This window comes from Notechis scutatus, chromosome 9 (genome assembly GCF_049901735.1).
Source record: "Notechis scutatus isolate UNSWTSFEM ecotype Mainland chromosome 9, rNotScu1.2, whole genome shotgun sequence".
NCBI classification, from domain to species: Eukaryota; Metazoa; Chordata; class Lepidosauria; order Squamata; family Elapidae; genus Notechis; species Notechis scutatus.
Genome location: NC_142017.1, coordinates 494,752 through 515,130, shown reverse-complemented (window position 1 = coordinate 515,130; position 20,379 = coordinate 494,752). Strand labels below are relative to the sequence as shown.

The following is a 20,379-nucleotide window of genomic DNA, read 5'->3' as shown; positions in this document are numbered from 1 at the left end:
AATCCTGGTATGTTTGCAAAACGTTTCCAAGTTGCTGGTGCGCCTGAGGGGGGGGCGGCGGCGGGCCCACGTGACACGCTGCCCTCGGCACGAACCGGCGGGCGGGGCCAGCCCCCTCTTCCTCCCCCCGCGCCTGCAAGAGGCCCCGCCCGGCCGCCCACTGGCGGCGTCTGGGCGGCGGGCATGGCGGTGTGGACGCGCGCCCGCAAGGCCGGGCTGGTGGAGGTGCTGCTGCGGGAGCGCTGGGTGCGGGCGCTGGCCGAGCTGAGCGGGGAGGCGCTGGCGCTGAGCTCCGAGCCGGAGCCGCGCAACGGGCTGCCCAACGGCGCCGCCTCGCCCGCCGCCTCCCCGAGCGGGCCGCCGGAGCCCCCTCGCCGCCCTCCCCGCCGCGGGGCTCGGCGCCGGGCCCCCCGGCCGGGGTGCGGCGCGTGCGGGTGGTGAAGGCGGAGGCGGGCGGGCTGGGCATCAGCATCAAGGGCGGGCGCGAGAACCGCATGCCGGTGCTCATCTCGCGCATCTTCCCGGGCCTGGCGGCCGAGCGCTGCGGGGCGCTGCACCTGGGCGACGCCATCCTGGCCGTCAACGGCCTGGACCTCCGCGACGCCACCCACGACCAGGCCGTGCAGGCGCTCAAGCGGGCCGGCCGGGAGGTCCTGCTGGAAGGTAAGCGCGGTTGGGCGGCGGCGGCGGCGGCGGCTCCTCCGGCGACGCCCCCCGGGAGCAGCCGGGGGGGTCTTGGGGGAGCCGGCGGGGGCAGCGCCTCCCGAGCGCCTCTGGCCGGCCTTCCGGCCCCCGAAGAAACCCGAGGAGCTCGCCCGGCCGGGGCTGCGGAGCCGGGGACCTGATGAAGGTCAGCGGGCGCATCGGGCAGCCCTGGCCCGGGGGCTCGGCTCCGGCGGGGCAGGAGGCAGCCAGGGGGCCCCGCTGCTTTGTCCGGTGGGGAGGGCGGCCGAGGGCGGGGGGCTGGCGGGTCACCTGGGCACGGGGTTGGTGGGGCTGCTGCCCGGCACACCTGCCGCTTCCCGGCTCTTCTTCGTTCTTTGGCCGGGGGAGGCAATGCTGGCGCGGGGCCTCGCTCTCCTCTTGGCCTCGATGGGCCTTTTGTGGGCCCCGTGAGCGGAGCTGCAGGGGAGGCTGGGCTTCCTGCTGTAACTCGCAACCCAGGACCAGGCAAAGGCAAGCTTGGGTGTCCAGGGGGACCCTGGTCGGAAGTGACCCCAGCAGCGTTTCCCTGGGCTGCTGCTCCTCCTGTTGGAACCCAGCCTGCCTTTCCCCCCCTCCTTTGCATAAGAAGTGCCCCCCCCCCGCCCCCATCAGGGCAGCAGAGAAAGGAAAGGGAGGCTGATCTTGGGGGCCCGATGCCAATCGCCCCTTGCAGTGGTTGTAGTTGAGGGGACCTTAAAGGGCAGCCCCAACTCTTGAGGGGGACTGACCTTCACTGCCCTGACCGGAGGTAGAAGGCTGCCCTTTGCTGACCTTTGAGGGGGCCCTCCTGCACACTGGCCCCTCAGTTGGCCAGGCTTCCCCAAGTCTCCCCACTTGGTGCACTCACGGCTGGGGGACTCTGCTCAGGATGCCCCCAAGGGCCACTTTGGCTCACCTTTTTGTTCTCCTAGTTCTTATGCACTGTAAATGTCTCTGGGTAGGAAAACGTATGGAAACGCGGCACCCCCTTAAGGGAGGGTGGTGAGAAGAGCGATGGGGGGGGGGCCTTGTGGTGGCTGCTCCTGCCTCCCTCCCTCCCTCCGGCTTCCCTCCTTTGCCCTCTGGGGGCTGCAGGGTCTCCTGCCCTGGTGCTCTTTGCAGCTGAAAGGCAGCTGTGGACTGGGAGCAGGGCGTGTTTCTTCAGGTGGGGGGGGCACTGTGCATTTCCTCTCCTCCCCTATGCAAAATGCAAAGGGTTGTGAAAACTTCCCTTTCTCTGAGCAGCGGCTCTTCCTCGGCTGCAGCCCCTCTGGAGAATAATGGGGGCTGCGGCCAGCTGGGCTCAGTCTTCATGGGGCGAATAGAGTGACCTCTTGAGGCCGCCTTGGCCTCTTGCAGAAGCGTTCCTGTTGTATCAAGTGAAGGTCTTTCTCAAAAGTCCAACACTTTGGGTGGCATTCGGAGGCTTTGCAGCTGAAAAGGTTACTGTAAGGGCGGTGAAGCTGCCCGAGGCCCCCAGACCACCCTCTGGGCCTTTTCCAATGGCGTCTCTGTCCGGTTGAGCTTGCCTTGGCTCCTCGTGGGCAGCCAACCTGGCCCCCACATGAGATTTCTTGAGAGGCCTAAACGTTTCCGTTCTTCCACAGGATTCTTTCAGCCCCTCCTGACTCCTTTGCCTTTCAGCCCAAGGTGGTTGTTTTTTGGTGGGGGACGGGTGCTGAATAAAACACTTTTGCACTTGGCAAAGGCGGCCACCGGCTCCGATTTATTCTTCCCAGCACTTGAGTCCTCGGCTGGCTGCTGCTCCTTGGAGCTGGCTGGAGAGGAGCGAAGGCTGTTGGGCATAGGAGGGTAGGGGAGCTTTATGGGCGGGGATACTGGAGAGTGCACATCTGGTAGCCAGCTGTGGAGCTCTTTCTACTGAGCCAGCCTCCTAGGAGGGGCCTTTTCCACTGGTCGCCGCAGAAGGAATGCTGCTCCCTTTGCCCCCCTTCCCCCTGGGCCCTCTTGGAGCCCCGGGGTCTGCAGAGAGGCTGGACTGAGTCTGACCCGGGAAGGCGGTGCTCTTCCCTCCCCAAAGGGCCCAGCTGCTTGGCTGGAAGGCTCCCTCTGGACCACTGAGGCAGCTGTGTGTGAAGCTCTGACCCCCCCAGCCCCGCTCTGCACAGGCCAGGAGCCCCACTGGACAGGCTGGGCGCGAGGCCAGCAAGGATGCGCAGGTGGCCCCCCTCTGCCACCGGCCCTGTTAAGGGTGCGCCCTGCGGACCAGGCTCAGGCAGCTAATAGCCTGCTGCCATTCCTGCAGCTGTCCCGGTTGGGAAACAGCTGTAAACACCTGCCCTGTTCTTGCCTCATTGGTGACTTGGGGGGGGGCGGTCTTAATGTAGGGTGAGCCTTTTGGTCCTTCCAGAGAGAAACAGGCTCCTATATTTTCTATGTTCCCTTCTCTTTGGAACCTGCCACTGCCTCAGAGCCCCCTCTGAGGCCCCTGTGCCTGGCAGGGCTGCTCAGGAGAGTTAAGGTTGGCTCCCTGCCTTTTAGGGCTGCACTATGTCTGGGTATCGACTGCCAGCCCAGGACGGCAAGCGGATCCGAGGAATGGAGCCAGGGATTTGCATGGGGAAACGGAGACGGCATTTCCCCTGGCCCTGCTTCAACCGGAGGTGCCTGAGAAAGCAAGTGGCTGGCACCGGATGCCCTTTCCTGGTGCCCCCATGCCAGCTGCTTCCTCTCTGCTGCACATAACTTGGCTCGGTGCTCATCAGGAGACCCCAAGGAGCGTTCTGGGAAGAGCAGCCCAGCAGAAGAAGGATTTGCTTAGGTCAGTCATTAAGACTTTATTTTCTGCTGAAAAGTGGAGCTGGCTCGTGTTTGTCTAGCAGTTACTTCTTCTTCACCACTCTAGGACTGCCGTTCCCCCAGCTGATCTTCCTAAAGGCTGGAAGATTGGTGGGATTTTGAGAGTTTTCTTCAGGCTTTTAGCACGTGCCGGAGGTTTTTGTGACTGCCAGGCAGGCTTCTCCTTCGCAAGCAGGGGCTCACGATTATCAACTGTCGACAGATCATTGATCCAGATTTGCCCTCTCCTTTTGCCCTTGTCTCTTTGCATGGCTTCTGACCAAGAGCTCATTGACACAAGCAAGCAGACATAACGAGGGCTAACCAGATTGTGAGCCATTTGCAACCAGAGCAAAGGCTGCCTCTAGTGCTGGCGGTGACTGGCCCAGAAACGGCCTCTAAGCCCCGGGGACAGGTAGAACTTCCCTGCAGCTTTTCCTTGCTGGAGCCAAGGTCTCCGGCTGCCAACGGTCCCTAGTGGAGCTGGATTAGAGGCCTGGCTGCACTAATCCTCTCAGAGCTGATCCCTGAACCAGCACCTTGGGCGGGGCTGCTCTCCTTGCCAGGCAGGTAGGGGGCTGCCCCACACCGCTTTGCTGCTGCTGCCGCCGCCGCCACTGCCTGGCTGGGTGGGCAGCATTGAGCAGCTCAGAAATGGAGAGCTGGGCTCTTGGGCAGAGCTGTGGGAGACCCTTCCTCTGCTTTTCAGGGGGACACCCGGAAGTCTCGCCCACTCCCAGTTGCTTTTGCGCTGAGCATCGTGACGGGTCCCCATCGGGATTGTGGTGGTGAAATGGCCGCTCGGCCTGGGAGTAGCTGCAGGGAGAGAGCAGAGGATTGCCTGGGGGGGGGGAGAGCAGCATTAAGCAGAAAGCCAAGCGGAATCCGCCTTGCAAGAGTCCATCTTGCTCCGAGCCTGCCCTTCCTTTGGCAGGCGGCTCCCTGGGGGGCGGAGGAGGGTTTGGGGTCTTTAAGGCGAGTCCGGGGGTGCCATGGGGCTGCTTTCTGCCCAACCGACCTCCCCGGGTTCAGCCCATCGAGGGGAGCCACTCCATGGGGCTCTTGGGAAACGCTCAGCCCCCCCCTTCTCCGCCTGCTCTTAGTGAAGTACGTGCGGGAGGCCACTCCGTACATCAAGAAGCCGTCACTGGTGTCCGACCTGCCGTGGGACGGGGCGTTTCCACAGTCGCCCAGCCTCAGCCTCAGCCTCAGCGAGGAGTCGTGCTCCCCCAAGCGCCAGAGCCACCCCCAGGACCGCAAAGTCATCCCCTTGAAGATGTGCTACGCTGCCAGGAACCTGAGCATGCCGGACCTGGAGAACAGGTGAGGGGGAGGGGGGCAAGCAGGAGACGTGGCCGGGCAGCAGTGGTCACCTTGCATGAGGACACCCTGGGCTGACTTCCAGGCTGCAGCTAGGAAGCCCCCCGGTCCCTTCAAGGTTGCAGCCCTGCAGTCTCTCTCGGGGGAGGGCCAGGGGACCAAAATCCGATGTCTTTCTGCCCCCCACCCCCCCATCCAGAAGACGTTTTGTGGCTCTGGAATGGAGGGTCTGGCTTTGCAGAGGCAGCACACGCTCCAGACACGGGCCCAGGTGTGTTGTGCCACCTGCACCCAGGCCTGCCGCTTGCACGGAAAGGCCCTGGCCAACCCTGGCAGCTGTGGCATTGCCTCGGGGGAGTCCTCCTGCTAAGCAACCCTTGTGCCAAAGGCTGTTTTGGGTGGCAGAGGGCAGGAGTGGCTGATGCCCACTCAGCTCAAGGGGGCAGGGCTGGGGAATGGGGCAGAATTGCGATGGGGAGCCCCCTGTCAGCCCCCAAAGCAGCCCAGCCCTCTCTTGGGTCAGCGGGGCCCTTCTAAGCCGCCTTTGGCCAGGCCCTGAAGGAGAGATGTGTGTCCTTCTGTACAGGTGGTACTTCTGCCATTGAGGGAGGGGGCCACACTCGTCTCCTGAGAAGAGCTGGGGGGCCAAAGGGGACCCAGAGCATCAGAGGTGGAGCCCCCCCCCCCTCAGCAGCTCTGCCTTCTCTCTGTAGGCTGATTGAACTTCACTCGCCCGACAGCCGGAACACCCTGGTTCTTCGCTGCAAAGACACGGCCACGGCGCATTCGTGGTTCATGGCCATCCACACCAACATCATGGCCCTCCTCCCACAGGTCCTGGCTGAGCTCAATGCCATGCTGGGGGCCAGTCCTGCACCAGGCGGCAGCAAGGAGGTCAAGCAGATCGCCTGGCTGGCTGAGCAGGTGAGCCCCTCACCCAGTTCCCCCGCAGGGCTCGCTTTTCTCTGGCTGGTGGCCAGAGGGAGGGGAGGGAAGTGATCCGGCTGGGAGGCTTCCTTTGGCCAGAAAGTCATAGTCGTCGTCGTCCCCCCAAAAGCACCTTTCATGTGCTGGGGGAGCATCTCTGACCACTGGTAACTGAAAGGGGGGTGTGAATGTGTGTGTGGGAGTCCCCCTCTGAATTAGCGCCTGATCCTTGTCTGTAAGCCGCTTTCCCACAGGGGAGGCCCTCCTGCCTTGGGCCCCTTTAGGTGGACCCTTGCTAGCCCTGCCCCCCCTCAGCCCCCCCCTTCGTCTCTCTTGGCTTCCTGCAGGCCAGACTCGATGGCGGGAGGCAGAATTGGCGGCCGGTCCTCTTGGCCGTGACGGAGAAAGACCTGCTGCTCTTCGACTCCGTGCCCTGGACGAGGGACGCCTGGGCCTCCCCCTGCCACAGCTACCCACTGGTGGCCACCAGGTGGGGGAACCCGCAGAAGAGCTCAGCCCCCATCCTGAAGGGGAGGGGGTGAGCCCCTCCCATGAGTGCTGGGGGTTGGCGGCCATCAGCCTCTGGGCAGGGGAGTGGGGGCTGCCTGCCTGACTCTGGCTGCACCTTCTGGGAAGTTTCTCCCCGTGTTCATTTTGGAACTTTTGTTCCGGAGGCAGGAAAGTCCCAAGTGGCCTCCTGCAACCAGAAAAGCCGCTGGCACCTCTTCCCTCTGTGCCGGGCGTCAGGCGAAGCAGGGCTGCTGGGGGGCTACAATGGGCTGCCAATTCAGCCAGAAAAGTTTTGTTAGGTATCCTTGCCTGCTTCCCCCCCCCCCTCCCGCTCCCCCCCCAAGAGAGAAGAGGGCTGTGTTTGCTCCTCCCTTTGGTTTGGCTTCAGCCTTTGTACTTGGCCTGAGCAAGAGGGAACTGGCACTTTCCCCTGTGCAGGGGGGGCGGGGGGCTCCGCCACAGGTGTCTGCTGCAGGGGATTAGCAGGGGGCTCCAAGGGAGGGGGGGCTGGCAGAGACTCAGTGGGACTCCCCCAGGTTGCCTCCCTCGAGTCCAAAGTCCGCCCAAAGTAATTTGCCTGCTGGGGGGCTGCTGCTGCTCTGTGGCCTGCCCACCCTCCCAGCTGGGGTTCTTTCCTGATTTTTTGGGGGGGACGGTGCGGTGGGGGTGTGTGCAGGCGTCTGTGCAAGAGGGAAAGGAGCCCCCAAGCGTTTCTGCAGTCCCTCTGGGGTGGGGGGCTTAATTGTTCAAAGCAAGCCACCCCCAGCTTGCAACTGCTGCTCCTTCGCCCCCCACCCCACCCCAGGCTGGTGCATTCGGGCTGCAGGTCGCCCTGCCTGGGATCAGACCTTAGCTTTGCCACACGGTCGGGCTCTCGCCAGGGCATCGAGGTGCACGTTTTCCGCGTGGAGACCCATCGTGACCTCTCCACCTGGACCAGGACGCTGGTGCAAGGCTGCCACGCCGCTGCAGAGCTCGTCAAGGAGGTCTCCGTAGGTATGGCCTGGCTGCCCAGCCTCGAAGACGGTAGGGCCTCCTCTCCTGAACCCCCGCCCGGAGGGAGCCCAGGGGCCCGTCTAGCCAACGGGATGGGGAGATGATGCCCACCAGCCACAGCTTTGGCGCCCTTGTCAGCAGGAACGATGGGCGCAGACAGTGGGGTGGGTGAGCGAGTCCCGGCCTCCCAGTGTCCTCGGAGGGAAAACCTGCCCTTCCAGGTGGCCGTGTCCCCCGGCTGAGCAGCCTGGCTCTCCAGCAGACCAGGCATCGCCTGTTGAAGTAACCAGCCCCCCGGACTTGAGGGGCAGAAGATGGGAAGGTCCAGCCCTGGACAAGAAGAGCCAAGCTGGAGACGGGCAAAGCGAGCCTGGGTCTGGTTGTCCCGCAGGGTGGCCCTCCCCTCCCCTCCTCCTGACCACGGAGGCTCCGCTTTGTGTCTTTCGCCTAGGCTGCATCTGGAACAGCCAGGATGTCCGGCTCACGGTCCACTATGAAAACGGCTTCACCGTGTCCAGCAAGGGAGCTGGTTCTGCCGGCATCCTCCTCCGGTACCCTTTCGAGAAGCTGAAGATGTCTGCTGACGATGGGGTGCGACACCTGTACTTGGACTTTGGCGGGCCAGAGGGGGAACTGGTGAGTGGTGGGGGGAGACCCTTCGGCTGCCTCAAGGGGGGGCTGCGGATTTAGGCAAGTCCCTGCAATTCCGCTGGAGAATAAAGGCGGGAGGCCTTTTGCTCCCACCCCTGAGGGAGGAGGAGATGGCCACAGAAATGGTGCATTAAAAACGGCCGCCACCCATGACCAGAAAGCCACTTGAGCTTAGAGGTTTGGCCACACCTGGGCCACTTCAGTCTTGTGTGGAACGAGAGGGTGGATGCTGGCCTTTGAGACGGCAGGGGGTGACCCTCCCTCCCGCCTTCTCCTCCACAGGCCCTGGAGCTGCACTCTTGCCCCAAGCCCCTGGTCTTCGTCCTGCACACCTTCCTCTCGGCCAAAGTGACCCGCCTGGGCCTCCTGGCCTAGCCACAGCCGCCGCCGCTGCAGCCGCCCCGCCTGGTTCCTGGCCTTGGGGAAGGCCCCACCTGCCAGCCTCAGTGCCTTGCCTGGACTTGGAACGGCCCCGCCTCTCCCCTCCCGAAGGGCTCTGGGGAGGCTGCGGCCTTAAGCCCTCTGCCTGGTCAGGGCAGGGCAGGCGGGAGCCGTAGAAGGAGACATTCTCTGGTTGGGCCGTGTGAAGCCATCGTTCTGTTCCACTTGCCAGATGTGCCTTTCAGGGGTGGCCGGGAAGAGAAAGGAAGCTTCCTCCCTTGGGTGCCCGGCTTGCCACAGAGTCCGAGTCGTGCCCTGTTGCTGCTGCTGTTGCTATGGGAGGGGGGTCTGGGAGAGTCTGGGGGCTGATGCTGCCTGCCGGGTTCCAAATCAGAAGGGCCCCCAAAGTCTGGAGAGAGGCCCTCTCGCTCTGTTCCCCCCTCCAATTCAAGTCTTCGTCTGAGAACCTGAACGAAGCAGCCTCGGCTGCAGAGACTCCTTGCAGTGTTAGAGAAACCAGGGCAGGGAAGCCGAGTAGCTTTCTTGGTGCGTCTCCAGCTGGCCATGCAGAGCCCCCCCGCCTTCCTACAAAGGGAGATGCTCTTTGAAGCAGGTTGACCGGCTTCCTTCCCCATTTTGACACTGACCGTTAACACTAGAGTAGCCAAGCCCGGATCACAATTTGCATTACTCATCTTCCTCTGCAGAACCTCCTCCAGCTTGAGTGAATGTATCCGCAATTCCTAAGGGGCATTTCAAAAAACACTCAGCACCTGCCAATGCAGACTGTGGCTAGTGGCAGTAAGGAGGCTGCCACTAGCCACAAAATAGGCCCTCCCTTCCCCCCAGGCCCAGAAAGAACAGGGATCTTGCCATGGGGGCCCAGGAGTAGAGCCAGAGGTCGCAGCCTCCTTTGCTGCTGGTGCCTGTGGTCTGGAATGGGCCTTGGCATCAGTTGGGAAGGGAACGGCCCTCTCCTCTGACCTTTGAGCCTCCATCCTTTTAGGTCCCTGGGCAAGTCAGAGACCCTCTTGGCCCAGGGGAAGGAAGGAGGGGGCCAAAGGCTTCCCGATTCCTCCTGTGAAGGATTTGGGCCCTCTAAGCACAAGGGGAAGGCTGGCCCTTGGGCCCTTGTCCTGGGTGTCTGGCTGCTCTGTTAGGGCCAGAATTAGGACTTCAGAGAAACCTCAAGGCGATCAGGGATCGCTCCTGGCCCTTTTCTGCATCAAAAGCCAATGTTTAATGGTGCTGGAGTCACTTTCTGGAGAGAATGCCTTTTCCTAGTCACCTTCAGTTGGGCGTAAGCAGCTTCCCTTCAAGCCTCCAGCTGCCTTTGGGATAGAGGGCCGAAGGAGTTGCAGTGGATCATTTGCTGCTCGTGTCCACCGGCCAGGCTCCCATTCAAGGTTGCTGCCAGGGACCCTCCTGCGTGCTTCAGAAAAGGGTCCTGGGGCATTTGCTGCTGGGGCTGGTATGAATGAATGACATTGAGGGAGGAAATCTGGCTGGCTTTAGCAGGTTTTCAATAGTGCTTTTATATCACAGTGATGAACTTTATTACCAAATTGAGGCAAACATTTAAAAATACAGGTTTGGAAGTGCAGCTTGACCGTCCCGTCCTCACCCTTTTCTACATAGCACTTTTCCTAGCAACGCCGGTTCCAGTTTTTCAGCCCAAGGATGTTGCAAGCGGAGGCAGGAGCCGGTTGCACTGAGAGCTTTGACCCTGAATTGATGAGGAGCGTAAAGCTGGAGTTGGGGACGCAGAATTGGAGGTGGAAGGCAAGAACAGATTTCAGGGTTTTCTTCTTGCCAGTGTTTGGCCAGGGAAAGACTTTAATTCATTAATTACTGAACCAGGGTGGCGCCTCTCGCCAAGTGGACACCTTTGTTCCATGACACAACAGTGATTGGCTGTGGTTTCCCACCTTCTGTCAGATGTCGGGAGTTTACAGATAGGGCAAACACAACTGTTCTAGGCCCAAAGTGCCAAAGAGGTCTTGAAATTTTGCACAGAAATCACTACAATCAAGTGTCTGTGTTAATGCTGTGCAAAGCTGTATGTTGGCATGCTGTTGGTTATAACCTAATGTGGAGCGTTGCAACAGAGAGATGCCGCCACAATCAAATCTTAAATGTACAACCAGCTTTATTTTTTAAATTCTTCTTACGTGGTATTTATACAATGACTTGCTTTTCCAATGATTTTAAATGCAACTTGGGGGGGGTCTCCGGGTTCCCATCCAAAGTCTCTGCAGAAAGCCTGGCTGCTCCGGCCCGAGTTGCCCCTCTTCACTCTGTCGCCTTGTACATGACAATGAGAGGCGCGAAGGGCAGGTGTATAATAAAGTGCTGTTCCTTTTAGCCTCGGCTGCTGCTGCTTTGCGTCTTTGGGGGAAGCGGGACCTGAATTGGGAGCGGGGCGAGGGGGCCTTGGAGGCGCAGAACTGGGGTGGAGGGGCGGTTGGGACGAGGCCGGGTCGCTGCGGGCATGGAAGGAGAGGCCCCGGGGAGGCGCCTTGCCGTGCAGGGGCGCTGCTGGAAGGCCGGGCCGGACGGACGGCGCAGGGGGAGCAGCGGCGCTTGGGCGGCGGACTACAAGTCCCATCGGCCCGCGCGCCAGCGAAGAGGCGTGTCGGCCCACCCTGCGCGTTGCTGTTCCCGCGCCGGCCCTGCAGGGGCGCTCTGCGGACCGAGGCCGCCGCCGCCCCGGAGCCCCCGCGACGACGCCCCGGAGCCCCCGCGACGACGACGACGACGACGAGGACGCGGGCAGGGATGCGATGACCACGTCCGCCCTGCAGGTAGGGCCGCCGCCCGGCACGCGCGCCACTCCCGGCTCCAGGCCTGCCGAGCCGCCCGGCCTTCGGCTCCGGGCAGGCGGGGGGGCGGCAGCCGCGGCCTCTGCCTGCTCACTTCGCGCGGACCAGCTGGGAGGGCCTGAATTGCGCCGGCCCGGGGCCTGAACGCCCCCGCCCCCTTTCGGGCAGCAGCCCCGGCGAGCCCCTCCGCGGACGCTCCCGCAGCCCCCGCGGCCCGTGCAAGGCGCCGGATCTCTCGGGACGCCCGTCCCCTCCCGAAGCGGCTCCTCCGGGGGCGAGAGCGGAACAGGCCCGATCCTGAGCCTCCCGGAGCCCCGAAAGGGGCCTCGGTGTCCGAGCGGCGCTGCGGGGAAGGAAGGGCCGCTGGGGGGGGCGTCTCCTCTCCTGCCCCTCGCAGCGCTGGGGCTTCCCGGCTGCCCTCTAGGCCGCTGAGCCTGCCTGTCTTTCCAGAAAGCCATTGACTTGGTCACCAAAGCCACCGAGGAGGACAAAGCGGGCAGCTACGAGGAAGCGCTGCGCCTGTACCAGCATGCGGTGGAGTACTTCTTGCACGCCATCAAGTGTGAGTCCCCGAGGGGCCGGTAGGAAGGGCAGGCCCAGGGGGTGGCCGGGAAGGGAAGGAGCCCCAGGTTCCAGCGCCCCGTCCGTCCGGTCTGTCCCGCAGATGATGCGCACAGTGACAAGGCCAAAGAGAGCATCCGGGCAAAGTGTGCCCAGTACCTGGACCGGGCGGAGAAGCTGAAGGACTATTTGCGGAACAAGAGCAAACAGAGCAAGAAGCCAGTCAAGGAGGCCCAGAATGACAGCAAAGGGTAAGGGCCGGAGGGGCCTCCCCCAGGAAGGCTACGGGCGGGCCACCTGGGGGCAACCTGCGCTGCCTTGCCACAGCCAACGGGAGAGGGGCGCTTGCCCTGCTCATGGCCTCTGGATGTCTTCCCCTGCAGCAGCGACAGCGACAGTGAGGGTGAGAACCCAGAGAAGAAGAAGCTGCAAGAGCAGCTGATGGGTAAGCCTGCCCCACTCACGCTCGCTCTGCCCTGCCTGTGAGGGAGGGCGTGAGTACTCAGCTCAGCCCTCTGGGGCAAACCCCTTGGCTGCAGGTGCCATCGTGATGGAGAAGCCCAACGTGCGATGGAGTGACGTAGCTGGCCTGGAGGGGGCCAAGGAGGCCCTGAAGGAAGCTGTCATCCTGCCCATCAAATTCCCTCACCTGTTTACAGGTGAGTCCAAGGGCCCCTCTCCGCATTCTCGGAGATGTTTTGGGATGAATGAAGCCATCTCCTCTCCTCTCCTTGGCCAGGCAAGCGCACACCCTGGCGTGGAATCCTCCTCTTCGGCCCCCCAGGAACTGGGAAGTCCTTCCTGGCCAAAGCAGTGGCCACCGAGGCCAGCAACTCCACCTTCTTCTCCATCTCATCTTCAGACCTGATGTCCAAGTGGCTGGGGGAGAGTGAAAAGTAGGTGGGGTGGGCAGGGCTTTATCTGTGGGGTATTGGTCCTTGGAGAAGTGGGACAGGGGTGAAATGAGGCAGCATGGTGGGTCTCCGAGAGGAGTTTGCTTCCGCTGTTTGGGCCACCTGCATACGGGCCGTCCTGGCCCTGTCCTCACTCTGCCTGGCTTCCTCTTTAGGCTAGTGAAGAACCTCTTTGAGTTGGCCAGGCAGCACAAGCCGTCCATCATTTTCATCGATGAGGTGGACTCTCTGTGTGGCTCCCGCAATGAGAACGAGAGCGAAGCTGCTCGCAGGATCAAAACAGAATTCCTGGTGCAAATGCAGGGTAGGTGATGGGCACCAGGGCAGCAGTCCAGAGCGCCCGCTGCTCTCGGGCCAGTGGCCAGAGCTGAGCAGTCAGAGCCAGGAGTGTGGGGGGGGCTGCTCTCCAGTAAGAGTGACATGAGGCACTTCTTGTTTTTTTCTCAGGTGTTGGGAATAATAACGATGGCACTTTGGTCTTGGGCGCCACCAATATTCCCTGGGTGCTGGATGCTGCCATTCGGAGAAGGTGGGTGATAGCAGTGTGTGCATCGGTGAGTTTAGCCTGGCAGAAACCAATTTTGTGTAAGTAGAAATAGCCGAAATTCAGGTCCACAGATTGTAGTTCTCTGGATAAAAAACTGTTAAACAGGAAAAAGTCTTCCTGCTTACTTCATAAGGCAGTTCCTCAACCTCACACTGTAGGCATATTGTGTGGCTTTCAAAGTCACTGTTAGATGATGGGTGATTTCTGCCCTGCGTAGGTCTGGCTGTAGTGCTGTGCTGTGCTGTGTGCACCGCACCAGGTGCAGCACATAGCTAGCTTCAGCTGGCTTGAAAAATCCTCAGGTGGGAGGGCTGCTGGCAGTGCCCAGGGTGGGGCTTGGAATAAGCATCCTCCTCAGAGACAAGTGTCATCCACGGAGCCCTGAAGGGAGCAGGAGCGGAGGTCTGTTTTATTTACTGATACAAAGAGGCACAAGAAGAAACTGAACCGAGTGGACGTTGGACTGAAGGCGAACCTTCTTACCTCTTGGCCAAAGGCTGAAACTGCCCCAGAGGAGTGGGGTTACTGTCAGCATTCCCTCAAGGGCTTATAGCAGAGGGCAAGCGGGGTGGGGTGCGCACGGAGGCACAGCCATGCCATGCAACCCAGCTTTGGAGAATGACCCGTGCATTCCCTCCCTTGTGCATAGGTTTGAGAAGCGCATTTACATCCCGCTTCCAGAGGAGATGGCTCGTGCCCAGATGTTTAAGCTACACCTGGGCAACACCCCCCACAGCCTGACTGAAGCTGACATTCACGAGCTGGCCCGAAAGACTGATGGCTACTCGGGGGCTGACATCAGCGTCATTGTGCGGGATGCCCTGATGCAGCCTGTCCGCAAAGTGCAGTCAGCCACGCACTTTAAAAAGGTGAGACTGGCAGAGCGCGGTGTGTGTGCGTCTCTGTGTGTAACTGTACGATACCCTGATGACTTCTGGTACAAAGCGGAGCGTTTTAGCAGTGAAAGGGATGAGCTCTGCCCACCTTCCTTCATGCAGCAAGCTTACCCACTGGGCACCTGGTTGTTTTACAGCTGTTTCTTTCTGTGGGGAGGATCACTGAACCCGGCAGGCCTTGCTCCCATCGTTCAGTGGCAGCAATGGCCACAGCCTACAAGGAAGGCCTCTGTGGTCTGGCAGGAGAGTCCCAAGACCGGCTTGCTCCCTTTTAGTCTTTGCCACCATCTTGGACCTCTTGTTATTGGAGAGCAGAGCTGACGGTGGGGGGCTCGTCTGCCGGCCTGTTCCCTTTTCCCACACCTGTGAATTGGACAACCCTCCTGATCTGCCTACTGCTTGTATCCTTACTGCAGGTTCATGGACCTTCTCGCGCCAATCCTGGTGTGCTGGTAGATGACCTGCTGACTCCGTGTTCACCAGGGGATCCTGGGGCCCTTGAGATGACCTGGACGGAGGTGCCTGGAGATAAACTTCTGGAGCCGCTGGTCTGCATGGTGAGCGGTTGTGACAAAACCCATTTCCTCCCCTCCTCCTGGCTTAGGCAAAACATCTGCAACAGTACACCTGGTGCTTCTGTGTGGAATGTGGGTCCGCAAAGCAGGACTGAGCACACGGCTGAGGGTGTAAAGCATGAAGAGATCCTGCGGAGGTGCTGGAGGCTGGGGGGTTCTGAACGTTCTCTCTCTTTGCAGTCAGATATGTTGCGCTCGCTGGCCACCACCCGCCCCACGGTCAATGCGGAAGACCTCCTGAAGGTGAAGAAGTTCACAGAAGACTTTGGCCAAGAGGGTTAATGCTGTACCTGTGGGGGCGCCCCATTGTTAGATGGGAGCAGCCAAGGGCCCATTTTCCTGGCCATGCACGGAAGCGACCAGGAGCTGCTGGAGGACTCTGCTATGCAGAAGCTTTGTTCTCCATCAGCCTGCGCTGGAGCATCTCTGGTTGGGGATGGAAAGGGATCCACTGGGGGTACCAAGGGACAAGAGCAAGCCTGACTTGGTCTGCCTTGTTTTTCTCCCCATCAAATACCCCATCTTTTATTTCCCATGCTTAGTTTCTGTTATCAAAAATAAAAGCAGCCCAACTCCCTTCTGCTCCCAGCCATTTCCTCAGCCCTCCCTGCCACCCAGTGAGTCCACTTCTGCTCCTCCAAGGAGGACCAGGGGTTCTCCCAGAGCAGCCTTTCCTTCTCCGTCTCTCACCTCACGTTCACTCGTGCTGTTTTGTTGGATTCTGGCATGTTTTGCCGACGTTCAGTTTCAGTCCTCTCCAAACCCCTTTTGCTCTCAGAACAATTTCCCCTTCTAGCCTTTGGTGAAGGTCATCAGCCTTTGCTTTGCTCCTGGGTGCATGCTTGCTGTTGGGTGGGGAGGGGGGGGGTTAGCAGCTGTAACTTCAGACTGCAGGACTCCTTTGCAGCCCTTGCAGTTGCACCTGCCTCCCGTATTACTTTGCAAAGGAGAGAGTAATGGTGGCTTGGCTCCCACTGACGGGACACGGGTGGGATTCCCTGTAAGGCTCGGGCAAGTCCCACCTCTGGCCAAGTAGAGTTGCCTTCTAGCCCAGCTGAGCAGGCAGAGGTAGAATGATATGAGCGCACGCACCCACACCCCCCTGCCCGGGGCCAGGCCCATTGTTTTTTTCCTGGGTGAATTTGTGCCACAGGGAGAGGCGTGTGCCCCCCCACCATTGTTGATGTAAGCTTTAGGCCTGCCTTGTACTTAAGAGGGCTGAAGGACTGCTTTCCCACAGCCCAGCCCACGTGTAGATACGTTTTAAAGTGACAGGTTGTACGGAGAGAGATGGCTTGTGCTTTGAAGAATAAAGTGCTGGAAATGAAGCCTTATAACATTCTTTTTTTCCACCGGAGTTTACACAGAAATTACTAGTAACTACTAGCAAGGCAGCAAAGGCTGGGCAGGTGCCTTTGGCAAGCGGCCCCCCACCCGGCTTGAAAGGAGCTGCTCATCGGTTGACCTTGGCCCAATGCAAGCAGGCGAAACTCCCGCTCTCCATCTTGTCCACGTAGAGGATCCCTTTTAGGTGGTCCATCTCGTGCTGAACGATGCGGGCGGCGAAGCCTCTGGCTTGCCACGCGACCTGCTCTCCAGCCTCGTTTAGTCCTGGAGGGGGTGGAGGGAAGAGAGAGGAAGCCCCCGGCGGGGCCTGCTTTGGGGTCCCGGGGGCGAGCAGGGCACCTCTTCCCCAGCGGCCGCCTGGCCTCGCCCCCGCCTCACCTGAGACCTCCACGCCCATGTGCCGGGCCACCACGGCCGAGAAGCCGGGCAGGCTGGCGCAGCCCTCAGTGAAGTGGCTGGTCCGGCTGTCCAGCACCCGCACGGCCGGGTTGACGAAGACGCGCAGCGGGAAGGGGGCGACCTCTAGGGCGCGCAGCCCCTCCGGCAGCTCTTCTGGCAGCGGCGGCCCGCGGAACTCGGCCACGAAGACCTGCAGCGGGACACCCAGCTGGGGCGCGCTCAGCCCCACGCAGCCCTCCCGCCGCATCACCGCCACCAGCCGCGCGATCAGCCGCTGCACCTCCGCGCTGCCCACCCGCTCCGGCTCCACCGGCGCCGCCACGCCGCGCAGCGCCGGGTCGCCAACCAGACAGACGCGCTGGAAGGGCGGCTCGCACGGGCCCAGCAGCCGTCGCCGCAGCCAGGCGCCGGGCTCCGCCCAGGGCCGCCCCGAGAAGGCGAGGCCGCGCGGCCGGCACGGACCGGCCCGGCCCGGAGGACGCCCCGCAGCCCGCGACTGCAGCTCCGCGCCGCCATCAGCCAGCTCAGAGGGAGGCGCCCCCGCGGCAGGAGGCCTCCCCTCCTTCTGGCCCGGAAGGGCTCCTTCCACGAAGCAGGAAAGGGGTTGAGGGAGCACACCGGATCGCGCAAGCGCAGAGGTGCTCGCACGGAGGCGCTGAAGCCCCTCCCCCTGGAAGCCTCGCCTCCCGCCCACAATGAAAATACCACGGGGGACAAAGCAAACCAGGCACTTTATTCTCCCGGTTCTTCTCTTGCATCTGCACCCCCCCCACCTTTCCCTTCCTGCTTGGCAAAGGAGGCCGCCAGAAACAGCACCCAGGCCCTTACCTGGCCTGGGGAGAGCGGGGTGGGGGCTAAGGCTCCATTAGCAGATGAGCCCCCAAACCTCCACCAGCTATGCTGTGGCAGAGACGCCACTGGGCGGCCGAGCGTCCTCAGGAAGGGGGCTCTTCTCTGCAGCTGAAGAAACAGAGACGGCCTGGCTAGGATCTGCTTCCTCCTGCTCTGAGCCAGAGAGTCCCAAGTCCAGGGGAAGTTGTAGGGGCAGCCCCTTCTCTGTCAGGGGGAGAGCGGTCTCTTTCTTGGGAAGGACTGAGCCCAGGAGCTCCTGGATCGCCTCCTCATCTACACAGGCGAGACCTCCATATTTATGGACCCGAGCAGCAGGAACACCTAGCAGGACAGGAAACAAACACAAAATTGGGAAACTAGACTCTTCCGTCAATCCTAAATCCCAGAGAAGGTTCCTGTCTATGCTTTCCAAGTCTGTGATCCCTCCCTCCCTCCCAGGCACCTGGCAGGCCCATTTTCCCAGAGCTGCTTTTTCTTAAAGGCAATTAGACATTCTTGATGCTCAAAGAAAACACAAAGCAAGTCCAGTGGCCTTTCATGAAAAGCACCTTTGGGACAAACGTGGCCTGGATGATTGACAATCTCAACAGACAAGGGGCCAGGCCTAGCTCCAAAGAGCAATAAAGTTGGCTCCACTTCTACCCGCTTCCTCCTGCAAGGAAGTAAAGGTAACTACCCAGAATCTGTGCGATCTGGCCTAGAGGAAAGAGGAGCTGGAGACAGCGGTTGAGGTAGGGCACCAAGTCTTCCAGGAAGGCTGTGCAGAACTGAACAAACAGCTCTTGCTCTTGACTGCTGAATGCTGCCGCCTCCGCTCGATGAAAAGCCAGAATGATCTTTACACCCTGGTGAGAGAAGAGACTCATTAGAAGCCTTTGGTTTATAAATTCAGAGCAACTGGATGAAAATTAGCCACTAAAAAATCTTATGAATTATCCAACCAGGCAGATATAATATCACTCCCCACAGGCAGCTCATGACACAATTAGACAGAATCCACCAGCCACCAAGAGCCTATGAGAGATTCTAAGAAGCTCAGCTTAAAATGGGAAGAATGCACTCAAGTTTCTGGAATAGCCATTCAAAGAATTGATCTCATCACTGAGAAACACAGAATACTTTAGAGAGCAGTACCTGGCTGAGTACGTTCTCCAGGAGAGCTGCCACAACTGGGGCCAGAGCGACAGGACAGCAGAGACGCAAATCATTGAAGGCCATCAGGATGTTGTTGAGTAAATGGGCAAGGGGGGAAAAGTCTAGTAGCACCAGAGGGGGCTGCAAGGTGCCTGGCTGGGCAGAAGGCATTGGCACAGAGATGGCACTGCCCAGGAGAGCTGGCGCAGAGATCAATGTGTAGGAATTCATCTCTTCTCGGAATTGGTCTGCGGCCTCCTGCATAGCTTTCTTGAAGGCAAGGAGTACCACATGCTGAAAAATGGGAACAAGCTGGCCCCGGAAGTCTGCCCCTACCCGGCTGAAGGACAGGCCAAAATACATGCACTGGCCCAGCAAAGAGTCAAGGCGATTGCCCACGCCATGCTGTAAGTCTCGCTCAAGAACCAGCAGAAACTGGGATACTTTCTGCAGCACCCACCCGTGGAAGATGGCACTCTCATTGAAGGTGTCCTTCCCCAAGGGCAGAACCAGCGGCTCTTCATCTGCAAATATGGCACGATACTGTGTGACAATGTCAAAGAGATGCACACGGCAGGCCTCTATTGTTTTTGTGATGTGCACATAGGGGTCCTCATCAGAAACAGCGGCAAGGATGGAGCGCAGCCAGAAGTCTCTTGCTTGCAAGAATGTGATGCGCAGTTCAGCCTCTGTAAACACATCCATGCAGCGCAGGTAGCCAATGACACGCAAGCAAGCAGGCAGCTGGATGTTGGTACGTAACTGCTGGATCAGTTGAGTAAGCATGAGCTGTGTGGACTGACGCACCTCGGCCACTATGCCCTGGGAAGGAGAGAAAAGCTGTTCTTAGTGGGGCAGAAAATAGGCTCTGAAAATAGATTCCCAAGACTATGCAAGAGGCATACCCCAGTTCTAATTCTGGACCCCACATGGCCCTTTGGGCACAGTGCAGTAATACTGCCATAGACGTGCTCTGGCAACATTAGTGCCAGCCAGCCTGAAATGTCTATGCTGAGATAGGGTTGATTATGGGATGCTTGAGCAACTGCATATACACAGCAGTCATGTAACAAAAGGCCCTTGGTCCTGAATCACTCCAAATTTCTGAATATAAAAGTAACCAGCATTTTACAAATCAAAAGAAAAGCTGTGGAAGAACTTTTGCTTTGCCTTTTTGCTCCTTCCTCCCAGTTGGAGTTCTGCTTCACCACTAAGGCCTCTCCTGCTGAAGAGGAGAACGAAGCCTTCGCCCCAAAGCCCTCGGGTCAAGTTCACAGCGAGCAGAGCCTGGAAGTTCAAAGCATTTCCCGGTCATGATCGCACCTGGACAACGGGGATGCCGGCGTGCTTCTTCTCGAGGCGGCGGACGTAGGAGACGAGCTCCAGCGCCTCCTCGTAGTAGCTGTTGCGGACACAGGTGTCCATCAGCTGCGGGATCTCCAGCACCTCCAGGATCTCCGTGTGGCGGTTCAGCGTCACGTTGTTCATCCGGCGGTTCTGCGCGATCTGCTCCGCGTGGCGCATGAAGCCCCTGCGGAGAAGGCGCCGAGTCAGCGGGCGGGCCTGGCCGGCGCCCCCCCTCCCGCCTCCCTCCGGCCGGGACAGGGCGGCTCACCGGCAGGCCTCGGCGAAGGGCGGCAGGCGGTCCAGCAGGCGGCCCAGGCCTTGCTCGATGCCGCCGAAGCCGCGGCGGGTCTCGGCGGTGCACTCGGCCGAGCGGATGAAGGTCTTGTAGTGCGCGAAGGCCAAGGCCCGCGTCTGCGCCCCCAGCTGCGCCCGCTCCTCCGCCAGCCGCCCGGGCTCCCGCCGCAGCGCCTCCAGCCCCAGCCCCGACAGCGCCGCCAGGTAGGCCGGCAGCTCCGCGTCCCCCGCTGGCACCGCTGAGGGTGCCGCGCGGAACAGCCAGGCCAGCAGGCTCGCCTCCTCCACGTCCGCTGCGCTGCCCGAGGCCACCGCTTCCGAGGCCGCCATCGCGGAGTCTACGTGGACCAGGAAGTGATCGCTATGGCAACCGGGGCCCTTCCGTCGGCGCTTCTGCTTTCTGTCCTGGCCGCTCTATCCCGA

At 60.7% G+C, this 20,379-nt stretch overlaps 4 protein-coding genes across 4 annotated transcripts; 2 read left to right on the top strand and 2 right to left on the bottom strand.

Annotated features, from left to right (window-relative positions):
• The first annotated feature begins 136 nt into the window (after positions 1-136).
• SNTB2 (syntrophin beta 2) lies at positions 137-9,056 on the top strand. The gene is given in 8 exon segments (XM_026684820.2): positions 137-364; positions 367-663; positions 4,587-4,806; positions 5,517-5,727; positions 6,078-6,220; positions 7,046-7,236; positions 7,688-7,872; positions 8,170-9,056. Coding segments are annotated over 8 exon segments (1,521 nt in total). The 5' UTR covers positions 137-183; the 3' UTR covers positions 8,263-9,056.
• A 1,871-nt stretch (positions 9,057-10,927) lies between these two features.
• On the top strand, positions 10,928-15,911 carry VPS4A (vacuolar protein sorting 4 homolog A). The gene is made up of 11 exons (XM_026684825.2): positions 10,928-11,072; positions 11,541-11,652; positions 11,755-11,902; positions 12,035-12,096; positions 12,191-12,310; positions 12,391-12,547; positions 12,721-12,869; positions 13,013-13,094; positions 13,762-13,981; positions 14,425-14,565; positions 14,764-15,911. The coding sequence occupies exons 1-11, from the start codon at positions 11,052-11,054 to the stop codon at positions 14,863-14,865; spliced, it is 1,314 nt and encodes a 437-aa protein (XP_026540610.1). The 5' UTR covers positions 10,928-11,051; the 3' UTR covers positions 14,866-15,911.
• On the bottom strand, positions 15,908-17,194 carry PDF (peptide deformylase, mitochondrial; the record flags this gene model as incomplete). The annotated part of the gene is made up of 2 exons (XM_026684832.2): positions 15,908-16,194; positions 16,309-17,194. Coding segments are annotated over 2 exons (1,044 nt in total), but the record flags the coding sequence as incomplete, so codon positions are not given.
• Positions 17,042-20,377, bottom strand: COG8 (component of oligomeric golgi complex 8). The gene is made up of 5 exons (XM_026684818.2): positions 19,931-20,377; positions 19,639-19,846; positions 18,316-19,137; positions 17,858-18,026; positions 17,042-17,502 (listed from the first exon to the last, which is right to left on the bottom strand). Exons 1-5 carry the CDS (start codon positions 20,284-20,286, stop codon positions 17,225-17,227), a joined length of 1,833 nt encoding a protein of 610 aa, XP_026540603.2. The 5' UTR covers positions 20,287-20,377; the 3' UTR covers positions 17,042-17,224.
• Between the last annotated feature and the right edge of the window lie 2 nt (positions 20,378-20,379).

Bases quoted from the DNA above. Each gene is read 5' to 3' on its own strand.
- VPS4A (XM_026684825.2), top strand. From the start codon at position 11,052: ATGACCACGTCCGCCCTGCAG. The intron at 12,548-12,720 runs GTAGGTGGGGTG...CTTCCTCTTTAG, and splicing joins TGGCTGGGGGAGAGTGAAAA to GCTAGTGAAGAACCTCTTTG. The intron at 12,870-13,012 runs GTAGGTGATGGG...TTTTTTTCTCAG, and splicing joins ATTCCTGGTGCAAATGCAGG to GTGTTGGGAATAATAACGAT.
- COG8 (XM_026684818.2), bottom strand. From the start codon at position 20,286: ATGGCGGCCTCGGAAGCGGTGGCCTCGGGCAGCGCAGCGGACGTGGAG. The intron at 19,138-19,638 runs GTGCGATCATGA...TCTCCTTCCCAG, and splicing joins CCGGCATCCCCGTTGTCCAG to GGCATAGTGGCCGAGGTGCG. The intron at 18,027-18,315 runs GTACTGCTCTCT...TTCTCTCACCAG, and splicing joins TGGAGAACGTACTCAGCCAG to GGTGTAAAGATCATTCTGGC.